This window comes from Symphalangus syndactylus, chromosome 10 (genome assembly GCF_028878055.3).
Source record: "Symphalangus syndactylus isolate Jambi chromosome 10, NHGRI_mSymSyn1-v2.1_pri, whole genome shotgun sequence".
Lineage (NCBI taxonomy): Eukaryota > Metazoa > Chordata > Mammalia > Primates > Hylobatidae > Symphalangus > Symphalangus syndactylus.
This window is the reverse complement of record NC_072432.2, coordinates 130,902,563-130,919,616: the sequence shown is the minus strand read 5'-3', so window position 1 is coordinate 130,919,616 and position 17,054 is coordinate 130,902,563. Positions and strand designations below refer to the sequence as shown.

The following is a 17,054-nucleotide window of genomic DNA, read 5'->3' as shown; positions in this document are numbered from 1 at the left end:
TCTTTTTAGAGGAACAGGTTCTTGCTATGTCACCCAGGCTGGAGTGCAGTATCACAATCAGCTCACTGCAGCCTACAAATCCTGGGCTCAAGTGATCCTCCCACCTCAGCCTCCTGAGTATCTGGGACTACAGGCATGCTACCATGCCCATATAATTAAAAACATTTTTTTTTTTTTTTTAGAGATGGGGTTTCACCATGTTGCCCAGGCTAGTCTCAAATTCCAGGCCTCAAGTGATTCTCCCACCTTGGCCTCCCGAGTAGCTGGGACCACAGGCGCATGCCAACACTCCTGGGTAACTTTTGTATTTTTTGTAGAGACCAGGTCTCTTTTTGTTGCCCAGGCTGGTCTCCAACTCCTGGCCTCAGGAGATTCTCCTGTCTCGGCCTCCCAAAGTGCTGGGATTACAGGTGGAGCCACCGCGCCCGGCCTCTTGCTCACCTCTTAAGTATGCCAGTTCTGTTGCCCGACTCAGCTGTAGAGCAGGCTCCATGTCTTGCCCCTTTGCATCGCCCCAAGGGCCTACCTAGCACAGTATCTTGCACATACACGATGCTGTATTGTGGTTGTTATCGGATTGGAGCCCTCACCTTCTCTCAGGGAACTTCCATTACTCTTCACTCAATCCCGAGTGCTGTCTGTCCTGCCACCAAGCCCTCCTCCCATCCCTTCTACTCCTTTCACTCTTCCTCCTGCTTATTCCCGTCAGGCTGGCCCTTTGGCTCAGTTCCCCACCATGGAGTCTGGCATCACTTCTCCAGGGTCACTGGCCATCTCTCCTTAGCACTGCCCCTGACAACTTGGAAGTGAACCCCATGGCTCAGAACTTTGTAACGTCTGCTGCTCTTGCTAGCTGGGGCACAGCAAGTGCATGCATGAGAGGGAGCGCCTCCCTCCTCTGCATGCCAGGGCCACCCCCTATGCTGACCCCCATTACCACCGAGATGTGCTGGGCATGGGGGCTGAGGGCGGCCCCCCCGATGCGCTCCAGGGCGCCCACGATGCGGCTGCAGGCCTTGTCCTCGCGCTGGGCCAGCCACAGCAGGTGCTCGTCCACCAGCATCAGGTTGCTGGCCATGTCCACCATCACCTCTACCAGCTGCGGGGACAGGGAAGTTGCTGAGGGCAGGGGCGGGGCTTGGGACTCAGGGGCTGGAGTGAGAGAGAGGCTTGAGCAAATGAGGGATGGGGGCGTTTTCCGAGCTCCTGAGGTCCAGCTGAGTCTCACCTCTTTGATCTGGTCGACATAACCCAAAAATTTCTGGATCATCTGAGCCACATAGACTACATCCATCATGTCTGAAAAGCTGGCGGCCTCAGCTGTGTACACACGCAGCTGGTGAGCCAGGGTCAGCGCATTGGAGGCATTGATGGGCATCTGGGGATTGGGGGAAGAGAGAGGATCATCTCGCCTGTTCCTTCTGCCCCCAAACTGCCCCTGGGGACCCTCTGCTCTGTGCCAGTGCTCAGTGCCTGGGGACAGGAGTCCAGCCTACCTGCTGGGTCTCATCAAGCTAGGAGGGCAGAGGAGGCTGAGACCATCACAGCCCAAGGCCACCACTGCCAGCATCCCTGGTGTAAGGACAGTGGGACTCTGCTTTTGGCGTTGGTGAGTAAAGGGGCGTGAGGTGGCCGGATGGGGACAGAGGACTGGTGCCCTTCCCCACTGTGGCCTCAGTGGGTCTGAATCCCCCAGCAGAGGGCGGCTAGAGGAGAGGAGCCGACTCCTGGCTCTGCACAGCCCAGCGGCCCAGAGATCGGGCTCCCCTTGCCCGTTAGGTTGGCTTCTCCCTTCCCTGTGCCCCCGAAGCAGAGCTGGTGGGGTGCCCCAGCCTCTCCTCACCAGCACGAAGGTGTACAGCACCCTGGTGATGTCGTTGGTGTAGAGACAGTGGGAGTAGTCCCCCGGCTCCCAGCGGCCGGCACGGTCACACCGGCGGGAGGCTCGGGTGCCCGGGGCGCCCCCGCCCAGGGGCACTGAGGTGAAGGGATACTGCAGGCAGGACTGGTAGGCTGTGATGCCAGCCAGAGTTCGGGGCCACCTGGGGGCAGAGGCAGGAAGTTGCCGATGAACCAGGCTTCTCAGAACAACAGCCTTTCTCCCGACTTTAGAACTGTGAGGCCGGACTCCTTGGGGCCTTGGGGAGGGATCCAGGAGTGGGGTTCAGACCAGCCTTCCAGGGGTTCCCAAGTTCCACTCTCTTTGTTCTGACCGGGCTGTCACAGGCGATAGGGGGCTGGACTTTAGAGTTCTGAGTTTAAATTCAAGTTCTGCCACTTATTTGCTAGGGCTTAAGGCAAAGTATTTATCCTTTCTCGGCCTCAATATTCTCTCTCAGCTGTATAGTGGGGAGAATAATAGCTTTCCTGCATAACAGAGAGGATCACTGGGATCTTAAAAGGTGATACTCTTTGTGGGCGAGCTTTTGCAAACTATGAATATAAGGAAGCAAATAAAAGCCTTTTTGTGGCCAGGCACAGTGCTTGAGCCCAGGGGTTTGAGACCAGCCTGGGCAACAAAGTGAGACCCTGTCTCTACAGAAAATAACACAATAAGCTAGGCATAGTGGCTGCGCCTGTAGTCCCAGCTCCTCGGGAGGCAGAGGTGGGAGGATTGCTTGAGCCCAGGAATTCGAGACTGCAGTGAGGTATGATTGTGCCACTGCACTGGAGCCTGGATGAAAGAGCAAGATCCTGTCTTTAAAAAGTCACAGTGGCTTAAGCCTGTAATCCCGGCACTTCGGGAGGCCGAGGCGGGTGGGTCACTTGAGGCCAGGAGTTCAAGACCAGCCTAGCCAACATGGTGAAACCCTCTACTGAAAATACAAAAATTAGCTGGGCATGGTGGCACAGGCCAGCTACCGGGGAGGCTGAGGCAGCAAGATCATGCCATTGCACTCCAGCATGAGACTGTCTCAAAAACAAAAAAGTCTTTTTGTGCAGCACATCTCAGATGGTAATTTTGTTTGTTTGTTTGTTTTTGAGATGGAGTCTCGCTCTTGTCTCCTAGACTGAGGCTGGAGTGCAATGGTGCGATCTTGGCTCACTGCAACCTCCGCCTCCCGGGTTCAAGCGATTCTCCTGCCTCAGCCTCCTGAGTAGTTGGGATTACAGGCGCGCACCACCACACCTGGATGATTTTTGTGCTTTTTGGTAGAGATGGGGTTTTGCCATGTTGGCCAGGCTGATCTCCTAACCTCAGATGATCCGCCTGCCTTGGCCTCCCAAAGTGCTGGGATTGTAGGCGTGAGCCACTGCACCCAGCCTCAGATGGTAAGTTTATACATAAAGTCTATCTATTCGATAGCAAGGCTTCGGGCTGAATGACAAAAGGAACTGTCTTCTCCATCTTTAGGACCCAACAGAGACATCGGATGGGGAAACTCTGGCCACCTGTGATGTCAGGTGCAAGGGTGGGGTTGGGGGCTGGGCAGCCCTCTACAGTGTGGAGCGGGCCAAACCTGAAGTCCCCGCGGTTGTTGGCGACACGCTCGGCGGGGCAGTAGGAGGCAGAGGTCTCCAGCACCACGATCTCCACCTTCTTGCTGGCGTTGCCCTGGGCCATGGACACGGTGCACTCCCACTCGCCTGAGGCCCACACGCCGATGTGAGACAGCGTCAGCTCACTGCGGGTGGCAGGCAGAGCTGGCTCGTGAGTCACCCTTGGGCCCAGCCACGTCGCCCTCCCTCAGCACCGTCCTACGACATTAGCTGCAGGTCCTTTTTTCTTTAATGAAACAAAGAATGCAAGTACGCACTCCTTTTATTCTGATTGGCCTTATGATATCGTTTTTTTTGAGCTTCGATTTCCCCATCCTTATCATGGAGCCGATAGTATCTCTCTTGCAGGTCTACTGTAGAGATTAAATCTGGTGCCATAGATAGGAGCCACTCTATACAGTGTAAGAGCACTAAAGAGATGTCAAGTATCATCATTTTGTTCTATCAGATATTTATTTCTAGCCTCTATCTAGACCATTGATAACTTACTCCAAGCTTTCCATAAATATACACGCACATTCTCCCAGGAACACATCTGGGGGCAGCTCTTTTGCAGGGTGGTGACGGGTAGGGTAGGCCCCCCAACCCCATGCTGAGGCCTGAGGAGGGGCAGCGGGGCTCATACCTGGTGATGAAGGTGCAGTCGTGGATGAGGCTCTCGGCCAGGAGGATGCCCGCCTGCTCATCACCCTCCACAGGGGCTCGGTTGTGGTACCAGCGGATGTGGGTGTCGTTGCCCAGGTAGCTGGCAGAGCACTGGAAGGGCAGCCGATCCCCCTGGAATACCACTTGGCGTAGGGACGGGATGAGATGGTGTGTATGCAGCTCCAGGGCCCCCTCTGTGGGAGGAGACACCAGGCGTGAGGCCCGAGTGCACACGCATGTGAGGCTGCACATGTGAGGGAGAGTCCAGCAGGATGGGGCGGGGTGGGACGGGGCCCTTGGCCTGTAGCCTGCTCCAGCTGGGAAGGAAAAGGGGTCAAGAGAAAGTCTCCAGGGATAAGGGTAAAGGGGAGGGACAGGCGGTTTTGGGACAAAGAAAAGTGCTCCTTTCTCAGCACACGTGTTACCCCAAGAGGTGGGGCCAGATGAAAACACAAACAAGGAGTCCCAAGGGGGCTTAGAAAAGCTGATGGAGGACTGACCCCAGGACACCGAGGGAAAGGGGATGCCCTGGAGGACACGCCCAGCGCACAGTCATAGGAGAAGTGGGGAGAATAACACCGGCCCTGCCTCACAGGGAGGGTCACTGGGATAGTAAATGTGATTCTTTTTGTGGGATAGCTGTTGCAAACCTGTAATGAAAGAGAGCACAGAAAAGCCTTTTTGTGCTGGGCAGCACATCTCAGATGGTGATGTATACATAAAGATAAGGTCTCCCTAAATGCAAGAGCAGGACTCAGTGTCGTGGTCTTTTGCAAATTGCAATACAAAGGTAAAAATCTGTGGGTCTGAGGGGAGGCTCGTGTCTGGGCCCTGGGTTGGTGGAGAGGCAGGGTCCCTGGTAGATGTGTAGTTGGGGGGACTTGCTCACCACAGCAGAGCTGGGCCTCCTGGAGGCTGCCCAGGGCCTGCGCATGCAGGGCACTGGGGTAAGCACAGAGCGTGTGCTCCGACAGCTGCAGGGAGCGATTCTGGGCCCAGGGCAGCAGCCAGCGCAGGTGGCAGTCGCAGGTCAGGAACTCGGTGCCCAAGTCCCTGCAGGGTGGGCAGAGGGGTCACGGAGCAGAGCAGAGGGAGTGTGGGCTCATGGGTGGCCTGGGGCCCCAGGGAGGGACAAGGCTGGAGAGGGTAGGAGGGGCAGAATTGGGTCTATGTGCACCATCTCTGCCCCGGGCCATTGCGGGAAGGTGATCGTGGGGGCATTTCAGGCACTGTCTGCTGTGGCCACTCGTGAGGCCGGTCCTGGTGGTCATGATGCTTATACATCCCTCCTGGGCAGAGAAAGGGACAGGGGTCTGGGTCCTCGCACTAGGAAGAGATACTCACACAACCTTAAGGGCTGGCAGCTCATCAAAGACCCCAGGTTGCAGACTGGAGAAGATGTTTCCAGATATGTTTCTGCAGGGGACAGGGGACAACTGAGATGGGGTCTTAGGGTGTCCATGGGCGGGCGGAGGAGAGCAGGTGGGATGTGGAAGGGTTGGGGGCCACATTTTGCTTCCTATGCACTTCTTCCCTCTCCTCCCCTCCCCACTTCTCACCCCATCACTTACAGTCGGAGAAGCCTGGGGAGGCCCTGGAAGGTCTCGGAGGTGAGACAGCCAATCCGGTTGTTGGAGAGATCTCTAGAGAGACACAGGCAACCTCAGCGAGTCGGCCACGTGGCAGCACGCGGGTCCACTTGTGAGGAACACATGGGTGGGGCCGGGGCTTGTGTGGGGGGTGGGATGAAAAAGGAGATGAGGTTGGGGCCAGGCCACAGCTGGACTGGAAATGCCGGCTCCTTTGACCCCAGCCAAGGCACCCGAGCGGAAAGGAGGGGCAGGTGTGGGTGGGTGAGAGGAAAGGGGTGGGCATGGAGCAGGAGGGGTGACTTTCTCCCTCAGGAGGGGAGGGGTGGGGGTCAGGGGAGGGCATGCCACTCACAAGCGCTTCAGCTCCCCCAGGCCCAGGAAGGCGCCGGGCTGCACCGTGCTGATGATGTTGTTCCTCAGGTCCCTGCAGAGGCAAGTGCAGAGGCCCTCACACCTCTCCCCACTGGAGCTGCCCTGCTCCCTGGGAGGGGTCCTCACTGTCACCGTGGTGTTGTTGCTGGGTTTCTCAGGGACTTGACTTCCTGCTAAACCTCTGCTCTCCTCAGCACTGGGTGGGAGGTGGGATTAAAGAACCACCCCGATCAAGGCCATCCTGGCCAACATGGTGAAACCCCGTCTCTACTAAAAATACAAAAAAAAAAAAAAAAAAAAAAAATTAGCCGGGCGTGGCAGCATGCACCTGTAGTCCCAGCTAGGCAGGAGAATTGCTTGAACCCGGAAGGCAGAGGCTGCAGGGAGCCAAGATAGCACCACTGTACTCCAGCCTGGGCAACAGAGCGAGACTCCATCTCAAAAAAAAAAAAAAAAAGAACCATCCCCTCGGACAGGCCTCCTCCGCCTCCCTGGCTACCATCAGGGGGCACTGGTCAGAACGGAGAGAGGATGAAGAAGCCAAGAGATGGGATCAAAAGGGCCTCGGACGACACGGAAAGCGCCCTGGATTGAGAGTTAGGAGGCCTCCTTTCCCACCCTGCCCCACCTCCGGGCTGCCCTGCAGGTCTCCGGGGTTGCCCTGGGAAGCATTTGAAAATAGGTGTCATGGTTTTTTGTAAATTGCTATACAAAGGTAGAAGCTTCTTGAGCCTGGCCTTTGTGGGCAGGGGAGGGGGCACATGGGAGGGGTAGTTTTTTTGTTTTGTTTTGTTTTTGAGGCAGGGTCTCTCTGTCACCCAGGCTGGAGTGCAGTGGTGTGATCGTGGCTCATTGTAACCTCAAATTCCTGGGCCAAGCCATCCTCCAACCTCTGCCTCCCAAGCAACTGGCACCACAGGTGTGCGCCACCACACCCTGCTAATTAAAAAAAAATTTTTTTTTTTTTGGTAGAGACGGGTTCCCACTATGTTGCCCAGGCTGGTCCTGAACTCCTGGGCTCAAGTGATCCTCCCGCCTGGGCCTCCCAAAGTGCTGGGGTTACAAGTGTGAGCCACCGCGCTCAGCCAAGGGGGGTATTTTTATGGCTGTTTTATCCCTGTGCCCCTCTCTGTCTGACAGGCGAGGAAATACGTCAGGTGGCTGGACGAGGCCCAGGTGGACTCTGCCTGGCTCCTCTCCAGGGCAGGGGTGTAAGTCCTGTCCAGCCTCCTCCTTCAGATGAGGAAGCCAGGGAGGTGACAGCTTGTTCAAGGTCCTCAGTCCTGTCTTCTCCATGGGTCTCCGCAGGAGCCCGTAGTGTCGGGAGACAGGACAGAAGGGGGCTGTGACCCCCCAGGGATCCCAGGGGCCAAACCTGGCCTAGAGGAGTGAGCGGCAGGTAAGTCTGCAGCCTTCCAGCCCTGAGTCTGTGGCTCAAATTCAATCGTGGCCTGGGCACAACTCTCTGCCCCCTTCCTCACCTGCCCCCGGGGCTGCAGGGACAGGGCTGAGGAGACAGTGCCCACCCACAGGCGACCTGCTGGGTATCTGCCTGCCCCAACCCCACACCTGCCAGGGCAGGCCCCTGGGCTCTTGGGGCAGGCAGGACCACAGAAGACCAAGGTGGGTGCCTGCTCACTGGCCTTCTCCCTCACCCTGTCCTCTGTGCCCTGCACAGCCAGGGATAGATGCCTAGAAGGCAGGGTGGGTGGGGCCAATTGCCCACCTACTCAAAGGCCAGCTGGCTCTTTCCTGAGCTAAACCAGGACAGGCTTCAGGCTCCATAGAGCTCATGGGGCTCACAGCCCAGCAGGCCTCCCTGTCCTGGGTCTGAGATGGAGAGAGTGGCCTCTTGGCTCCCACCCACTGGCAGGAGATTGTGAGGCAGCAGGCAAGGGTGGGGGACCCCTGTCTGAAGGGGCTGTGGCGGGAAGGCAGGAGATCCACAGAGATTTCTGGGGCCCACTTGCTTTCCCAGGCCCTGCCACCCCTCAGCCCAGATGGAGGAGGGGGTCAGGGGTGGGGGCTGAGGAGGCTCTTGGCCCTGCCCACCACAGCCTCATCAACGTCTCTGGATTACTGGGCAGGAGGGGGTTAACCAAGCCGGCTGCCCGCTGGGAGGAGAGGAAATGGGTGTTCAGGACGGGGACGTACTGTCCCACCAGGGGGCCTGTTTGTGCACAGTCCCGCTTGGGGACAGAAACACTGTGCACAGCCCTTCCCACGGCCAGGGGAGCCCTCACCCTCAGCTCCTTCCCATAGGAAGGACTCGAAGGATTCAGCCGGCCTCCATGACCCCAAGTCCCTGGAGAAGGAAGGGAAGGGGCCACCAGAAGGGGCCAGTTCCCTAGAGGAGGGATGGCTTCCACGCTGGGGTGTGCTGAGAGGTGCCCCCCAGCGGGGAGCACACAGGGACTGTGCCAGGACACTGATCCTAGGCCCCTGGCTGAGGGAGAGGGATGCAGGATAAGTATCCTGGCTGCCAGGGGTGCCCCTCCGGCCCAGCCCCCACCGTTTTGCTGCCAGACCCCATCCTCACCGCCTGCCCCTCTGGGGCTGTCCCAGCCTGTGCCCCCTGGCCCCTGTTGGGGTCTGGCCATTCTCAGGGCTCAGCCTCCCACCCCCACGTCGGGGACGGGCAGAGAGAAACACATTCCTCATTGTGTCACTTCCCTTCATGGGCTGCCAAGGGGCTTAGGCGCAGCCCCCCTTCCCTCCCCACTCACTTGTGTTTATTCTCATTTCCTCCCCGGCCCCCCTCAAAAGCCCCCACCAGCCTGCCCCACTGATGCTCTGCAGATGGGAGCGAGGCGGCACCCAGGCCCTAGCCTCTCTTCCTGCCCTCGATTTCCTGCAGCCCAGCCATGCTGGGGCCTTGGAGAGGGCGCCTCCACCTCCACGGAGGGTGGGCATGCCTTCTCCCTTGCCTCGAGCCTGCCTGGGGAGGAGCCTCGGGGTGACCAAGGCAGCCCCCAGGAGTGTTCTTGGGAGCTGGCCTGTCTCGGCTCCCTGGGCCAAGCTCTGAGAGCCTGAAGGACCCATGGGAAGCCGATGCTGCCTGGTCCCTCTGGGTAAGAAGCTATGTCCTCCCTCGGGGCAGGAGAAATGCTGCCATAAGACTTGGACATTTTTGGGACCTGCAAGTCTCCTATAGCCTGGTTGTTTTGAGCCTTTCTTGCTTAGCACATCCTTTTGAAGACCTATGAAGGCCATGAACTTCTGCCCGAGAAAAACTCACTACACTCATCACTATGCATACAATTTCCAGAGGGGCGTAGAGCGCAAGTTAAGAAGCCCTGGCTGGGCGCGGTGGCTCACACCTGTAATCCCTGCACTTTGGGAGGCTGAGGTGGGCAGATCACCTGAGGTCAGGAGTTCGAGACCAGCCTGGCCAACATGGTGAAAACCCCGTCTCTACTAAAAAAAAAAAAAAAAAAAATTAGCCAGTGTGGTGGCGGGCGCCTGTAATTCCAGCTACACGGAAGGCTGAGGCAGGAGAATCGCCTGAACTTGGGAGGTGGAGGTTGCAGTGAGCTGAGATCTTGACACTGCTACACTCCAGCCTGGACGACAGAGTGAGACTCTTAAAAAAAAATGATAGAAGCCCTTTGCTGGATGGTCTGATCTGATCCCTCCATTTCTCAGGTGAAGCTAGAGTAGCTTGTGGAAGCACGTGCAGATATGCTTCCACAGAGCCCTGTCCTTGGAACCTGGTAAAGACGCAGGGTGTTGATGGCACTTCCCCTCCCTGCTACCCATTGCCCCTTGACTCCAGGCCACCCCTTCCGTGTATCTCTGTCAATATGCAGGAGGAAGATTCCCCTAAGCCAGATGTGGAGGGAGGATTCCTGGGAGCAAATCATGCCCCATGCTGTTGTTGGGAAAACAGAGGCTTTGGGAGCTGAGTGTGTAAGAATGAGTTTGTGAGCAGAAGCAATGAAAGGAGGAGGGAGTAACGGATTAATAAAAGTTCAGAAAAAGCAAAACGGGGTGAAATAGGAAACAAAGTAAAGATTGTTAAGTTGGACTTAATAACAACTTAAAAATTTTACACCTTTGGCCAGGTGAGTGGCTCATGCCTGTAATCCCAGCACTTTGGGAGGCTGAGGCAGGTAGATCACCTAAGGTCAGGAGCTTGAGACCAGCCTGGCTAACATGTTGAAACCCTGTCTCTACTAAAAATACAAAAAATTAGCCGGGTGTGGTGGCAGGAGCCTTGTAATCTCAGCTATTCAGGAGGCTGAGGCAGGAGAATCGCTTGAACCCGGGGGGTGGAGGTTGCAGTGAGCTGAGATCACACCATTGCACTCCAGCCTGGGCAACAGGAGCAAAACTCCGTCTCAAAAAAAAAAAAAAAAAAAAAAAAAAAATTGCACCTTAAAGGATACCATCAAGAAAGTGAAAGAGAACTACAGAATGAGAGAAAATATTTGCAAATCAGATCTGATAAGGGATGTCTATTTAGAATATATACAGAACTCTTACAACTCAATAGCAAAAAGACAAATAATCGAGTTGAAAAAAATGGGCAGGCTGGGCATGGTGGCTCATGCATGTAATCCCAGCACTCTGGGTGGCCAAGGTGGGCAGATCATGAGGTCAGGAGTTCAAGACCAGCCTGACCAACATGGTGAAACCTGTCTCCACTAAAAATACAAAAACTAGCTGGGCGTGGTGGTGCACGCCTGTAATCCCAGCTACTCAGGAGGCTGAGGCAGGAGAATCACTTGAACCCAGGAGGCGGAGATTGCAGTGAGCTGAGATCATGCCATTGCACTCCAGCTTGGGCAACGAGAGTGAAACTCCATCTCAAAAAAAAAAAATTGCACCTTAAAGGATATCATCAAGAAAGTGAAAGAGAACCACAGAACGAGAGAAAATATTTGCAAATCAGATCTGATAAGGGATGTCTATCTAGAATATATACAGGACTCTTACAACTCAATAGCAAAAAGACAAATAACCCAGTTGAAAAAAATGGGCAAAGGATCTGAATAGACATTTTATCCAAGAAGACACACAAATGGCCAATAAGCCCATGCAAAGATGCTCAACATCACCAGCAGTAAGGGAAATGCAAATCAAAGCCACTTGACACCTACTAAGACAGCTGTAATAAAAAAGAGAGACTCCAGCAAGTGTTGATGACGATGTGGAGAACTGGAACCCTTACACATTACTGGTGGAAATGTAAAATGGTGCAGACACTTTGGAAAACAGTTTCACAGTTAGGGTTACCATATGACCCAGAAATTCCACTCCTAGGTATATATCCAAGAGAAATACACATACATCCACACAAGAACCCATAGCTGAATGTTCACAGCAGCATTGTGCGCAGTAGCAAAAAGTAGAAACTGGCCACATGTGGTAGCTCAAGGCTGTAATCCCAACACTTTGGGAGACTGAGGTAGGAGGATCACTTGAGACCAGGAGTTTGAGACCAGCCTGAGCAACACAGTGAGACTCCTATCTCTACCAAAAATAAAAATTGGCCAGGCATGGTGGTGCATGCCTGTAGTCCCAGCTACTCAGGCGGCTGAGGCAGGAGAATTGCTTGAGCCCAGGAAGTCAAGGCTGTAGTGAGCCGTGATCATGCCACTGCACTCTAGCACTCTAGCCTGGGCGCTACAGTGAGACTCTGTCAAAAAAAAAAAAAAAAAAAAACGCTGGGCACAGTGGCTCACACCTGTAATCCCAGCACTTTGGGAGGGTGAGGCGGGCAGATCACGAGGTCAGGAGTTTGAGACCAGCCTGACCAACATGGTGAAATCCCGTCTCTACTAAAAAATACAAAAATTAGCCAGGCATGGTGGCTCGTGCCTGTAATCCCAGCTACTCAGGAGGCTGAGGCAGGAGAATCACTCGAACTCGGGAGGAGTAGGTTGCGGCAAGCCAAGATCACACCACTGCACTCCAGACTGGGCAATAGAGTGAGACTCCATCTCAAAAAAAAAAAAAAAAAAAGTAGTATCCGCCCAAATATTTAAGAGATGAAGGGATAAACAAAATGTGGTGTAGTCATACAATGGAATATTATCTGGCCATTAAAAGGAACGAAGTGCTATAACATGGGTGAACCGTGAAAGTACCATGCTGAAAGAATCGAGGTATGAAAGATTGCCTGTTGCATGATTTCATTTATAGAAAATGTCCAGAACAGGCAGATTTATAGATCTATAGACAGAAAGCAGATTAGTGGTTGCTTGGGCTGGGGGAAGAGGGGGTGGAGGAATGAGGAGTGACTGTTAATGATTCAAGGTTTCTTTTGCAGATGATGAAAATGTTCTAAAATTAGATTATGGTGATTACACAATTCTGTAAAATATACTAGAAACCACTGAATTGCACACTTTTTTTAAAACGGGTGAACTTTTATGGCACGTAAATTATATCTCACTAGAGCCATTAAAGAGCATGTGAGTTTTTATGACTGTGTGTCTGTGTGTGTGTGTGTGTGTGTGTACCCACATACAGGCAGGGTGGGGTGGCAGAGAGTCAACTCCCTCTGGCCCCCACAGACCTCCCTGCTTGTGGCTTTGAAAACCAAATTATAGGTTCGGAGGCCACAAAGCAGCCTTCCCTAGGCCTACAAGACTTCTAGGGTTCACTAGAAAGTGGGGGCTGGCTGAGAAGTGGGCCAGGACACCCTGCAGGTATAGAAGTGTCTAGGGGAGGAAGGGAGAGGTTCTAGTCCCATCCTCCAGGCCCCTCTTGTCTCTGATAACAATCCACAGGTTATTTATTGAGCATGTACCCCATGCCAGGCATGGGGGCTACCATGGCCAACAAGAGGGCTGTCCCTGAACACATCAGCCTTCCCTCCTGGGCCTCAGTGGTGCCAGAGTCCAGGCAGCTTGCCTGTGGCATTCCTCCCCGGTGTTGTTGGGGACGGGGAGGGGAGGAGGGACAGAGCCCAGCAGCCTCACCCTCAGCCCCGCCCACAGATTAATGGAAGCCACCTGGCGTGGGGCGAGCCTCACTCCACCCCCAGGCTGCCACTTTCGTTCGTTCCCATGAGCATCTGCTTCTAATGAGCGCCTCAGCACCCCTGCATACCAGCCCCCGGGGCTCATTAATCTCATTAAGTAATGACAAATCATCCTGGGGCTGACCGGGCTCCCCTCCCCAGACTCCTTTAGCCGTGCACGAGCCTCTGGGGGCCGGTGTCCACACAGACCCATACGCTGGCAGGCACGTAGTCTTGCTCCCTTGGCCTCTCTTCCGGCTGTCTGCCCTAGCTGGCTTGGTCCCTGGTCTAGAGGCATCTTACTGTGACTGACACCCTCAGAGCCCCCCAGAAAAGTCTTCCTGCGGCCTGCTCCCCATTGCATGTGCTTGGCAGGGGATCCCCGGGAATGAATCACCAGCTGTACTTGGAGCATGTATATTTCAGCTACACAATTGCCTGCTCAAGGCTGGGAACTGTAGGCAAATCTATGCAAATGATAGGCGGCCAGGGTAACATCTAGCAACTGGGAAACCTTCAGAGGGGAAGGGAACTGCCTGCCATATACTGGAAGCCTGTGCTGCCATGCATTCTGTGTAAGGAACTCTTCCTCTGTTCCTGTAACAACTCCTCATAGCCCCATTTTCCAGGTGAGTAACCCAGGGCTGGGAGAGGCACCGGAAGGTGAAAGAAGGAGGGATGATTCCACTCCAGGCTGCTTTTCACACCAAATGGAGTCCAGCGCTTTTTCATCAGCTCCTCTCTGCCCCAAAAGTCTTTCCTTTGGGCAAGAAACAGTCTTGGCCATGCTGGAGGGTGATGGGGGAGAGAGAGGGCCCAGAGGTGCAAGGCAGGTCTTCTGTACACTCCCTGGGTGGCCCAGGAGGTGTTTCTGCGGGGCTCTGTTTCAGGTCTTCCTGTCTATCCTACCTGGCTGATAAAGGCGTGTGCCCCCCATCTCCACCCCTACCCCCAACCTCTCTGGATGATCATCTCTGACATATCCCCACTGGGCATCTGCTCTGTGGCCTCTTCCTTGCCCACCCTGCCCATGCTGGCCTCAGGACCCTACATTGCAAAACAGATACCACGCAGATCTACTCCAGCTCCTGTCCAACAAGGCGACCCCCTCACGTACACACAGCCCATTTGCAAAGACCCAAGGGGCTCTCAGCCAAGGAGGCCATGCAAGCACATTCTGCAACAGCCTGGAGCTTCCGTTTCAGTTAGCAGACTGGGCCCCAACCCTCCCACGGGACGTGCTGCTCATAGACTGTGGGATGTCAAGTTGCCATGGCCTCAGCCGCCCAAGCCTAGACATCTGAATTTGACAGGACAGAGGGATCAGTGTTTCCTGAGCACCAACTACATGCCAGCCCGTGGAGTCTTATTCCTGATGAATAGGCCCTCAGTCTAGGGGTCATCTTGCCCACTGGCACCTAACCTGGATGAGCATGAGAATTGCCTGCATAGCATGTAAAAAATTCCCAGGCCCCATGGGACAGATGAATTAGAATCTCCAGGAGGGAGGCCCAGCATCTGTATTACCCAAGGGCCCTCTCCTTCTGGGGGGATAGTAGTTGTGATGGTTAGTTTTGTGTCAGCTTGACCAAGGCTATAGTACCCAGTGGTTTAATCACACATGAATCTAGATGTCGCTGTGCAGGTATTTTGTAGATGTGGTTGACATCTTCCATCAGCTGACCTCATGTGAAGGAGATGCTCCTATATGATGTGGGTGGGCCTCATCCAATCAGCTGAAGGCCTTAAGAGCAGACATTGAGGCTTCCTAGAGAAGAAATTCTGCCCCAAGACTGCAGCATCTGCTCCTGCCTGACATCTCAGACTGCTGGCCTGCCCTACAGATATGGGGTCTGTCAGCCCCCACAATCATGTCAATCAATTCCTTTTTAAAAAATGTCTTCATGGCCAGATGCGGTGGCTCATGCCTGTAATCCCAGCACTTTGGAAGGCCGAGGCGGGCGGATCACTTGAGGTCAGGAGTTTGAGACCAGCCTGGCCAACATGGTGAAACCCGGTCTCTACTAAAAATACAAGAATTAGCCAGGTGTGGTGGTACGTACCTGTAATCCCAGCTATTCAGGAGTCTGAGGCAGGAGAATCAATTGAACCTGGGAGGTGGAAGTTGCAGTGAGCCAAGATTGTGACACTGCACTCCAGACTGGGTGACAGAGTGAGACGCTGTCTCAAAAAAGAAAAAAAAAGGCCAGGCACGGTAGCTCATGCCTGTAATTCCAGCACTTTGGAAGGCCGAGGTGGGTGGATCACAAGGTCAAGAGATCGAGACCATCCTCATCCTGGCCAACATGGTGAAACACTGTCTCTACTAAAAATACAAAAATTAGCTGGGCGTCTTGGCGTGTGCCTGTAATCCCAGTTACTTGGGAAGCTGAGGCAGGAGAATCACTTAAACCAAGGAGGCAGAGGTTGCACTGAGCCGAGATCGTGCCACCGCACTCCAGCCTGGTGACAGAGAGAGACTCCATCTCAAAAAATAATAATAAGTATTTGTATATATAAATACAGCAGTGATCAGTGACCACGTTGGAGACCCTGAGCTCCTCCAGCCCTGAACAAGCACCATCCCTGTCCTGCTGCCCATGGCACACCCTTCTGCCCAGATGGCCCCTCCTTTGGAAAGCCTGGCCCTGTCACTGGGTTCTGTGATCATCTTCTCCCTATGGGCACTGTGGGTGTCCCACACACATCCAAGGATCATAGAATTTTAGATCCATAATGCACTTCCCAAATCACCCCATCTACCCTAGCTCTTCTGACAATGAGGAATCGAAGGCCACCCCAGTACCCACCCCGGCATCACATCCTATCTGTCTCCTGCCACCTCCCCCTGGCTCGCTCTGCCAGCCCACACTGCCCTTCTGTTTCTCAGACTCCCCAGGCATTCCCTGAACCCAGGGGCCTTGGCAATGCCTGCTCTCTTCATCCTTCCTGAGAGCTCTGGGCTTCCTTTCTCGTCCCTTCAGGTCTCATGCCCAGGCATGTCATCAGCAAGGCCTTCCTGACCTCACTACATAAAATAGCACCCCTGGCCCTCTTGCTTTCTCTCCTCCTTATCCTGTCTTGTTTTTCTCTGCTGCACTTAGGCCTCCAGACACACCACACACCTATTTGCTATTTTCTGGGTCCTATCAGTAGAGGTAAGGGCCGGGAGGGGAAGGCACCTGATCTCCTGTGCTCACTCCCAATGCCTAGAACAGAGCGTGGCACATAGAAGGGCTCAGTGAGCACCTACAGAATGAATGGATAGGGTGACCAGCACAGAGCAGGAGCTGGGACTCAGCGTTTAGAATTCCCACTCTAGCGCTGCTCCTACATCGCACGACTCGGCATCAAGCCAGATGTTGCCTCTCGTGAGCTGCTGCTGCCCTGGTTCTTCTGACTGCCTGCCATGCTCGGGGTGCACTTGCTATGTGGCCTCCATAGCCTTGGTGCTGGAGAAGGACAGGCCATCTTTTCATCTTCATCAGAAAAATGTGCTCTCATGACACTGAAGGACAAGGAGACAGGGGCAAGGCTGAAGAAGGGGAGATGTCAGTGAGGCCACCAGGGGCTCTGTGCAGCACCTTCTCACTTGTGTGTGCTAAGGAGGAGGAGGAAGAGCCACTGCAGGAGGTGCCAGCCTGAGAGCGGCAGGGCAGTGGCTGAAGAGGCCACTGCGGCTTGCCTTCCTCCAAAGACCCCTGGAAGGACATCTGGTTTCCTGCGACTCCAAGACTGCCTCCAAGACCAAGCCTGGGCTGAGCAGAGGACACAGAGCTCTCAAATGCTTAGCTGCTTTCCCTCTTTGTTGGCACCCAAGAGGACTTTTATTTCTATTTATTTATTTAGAGCTGGAGTCTTGCCCTGTCACCCAGGCTGGAGTACAATGGCACGATCGCAGCTCACTGAAACCTATGCCTCCCGGGTTCAAGCAATTCTCCCTGCCTCAGCCTCCTGAGTAACTGGGATTACAG

At 54.5% G+C, this 17,054-nt stretch overlaps 1 protein-coding gene across 2 annotated transcripts in view; it reads right to left on the bottom strand.

Annotated features, from left to right (window-relative positions):
• ADGRA2 (adhesion G protein-coupled receptor A2) overlaps nucleotides 1–17,054 on the bottom strand; it is a 45,539-nt gene that overhangs the window by 7,651 nt on the left and 20,834 nt on the right. For both annotated transcript variants that reach the window (XM_055295952.2, XM_055295953.2), the window contains exons 3-11: nucleotides 6,091–6,162; nucleotides 5,718–5,789; nucleotides 5,491–5,562; nucleotides 5,036–5,199; nucleotides 4,127–4,340; nucleotides 3,462–3,626; nucleotides 1,844–2,042; nucleotides 1,229–1,378; nucleotides 938–1,099 (exon numbers count right to left, since the gene is read on the bottom strand). In XM_055295952.2, coding sequence (XP_055151927.2) covers nucleotides 938–1,099; nucleotides 1,229–1,378; nucleotides 1,844–2,042; nucleotides 3,462–3,626; nucleotides 4,127–4,340; nucleotides 5,036–5,199; nucleotides 5,491–5,562; nucleotides 5,718–5,789; nucleotides 6,091–6,162 — 1,270 coding nt within the window. The remainder of the gene's footprint in view (nucleotides 1–937; nucleotides 1,100–1,228; nucleotides 1,379–1,843; nucleotides 2,043–3,461; nucleotides 3,627–4,126; nucleotides 4,341–5,035; nucleotides 5,200–5,490; nucleotides 5,563–5,717; nucleotides 5,790–6,090; nucleotides 6,163–17,054) is intronic.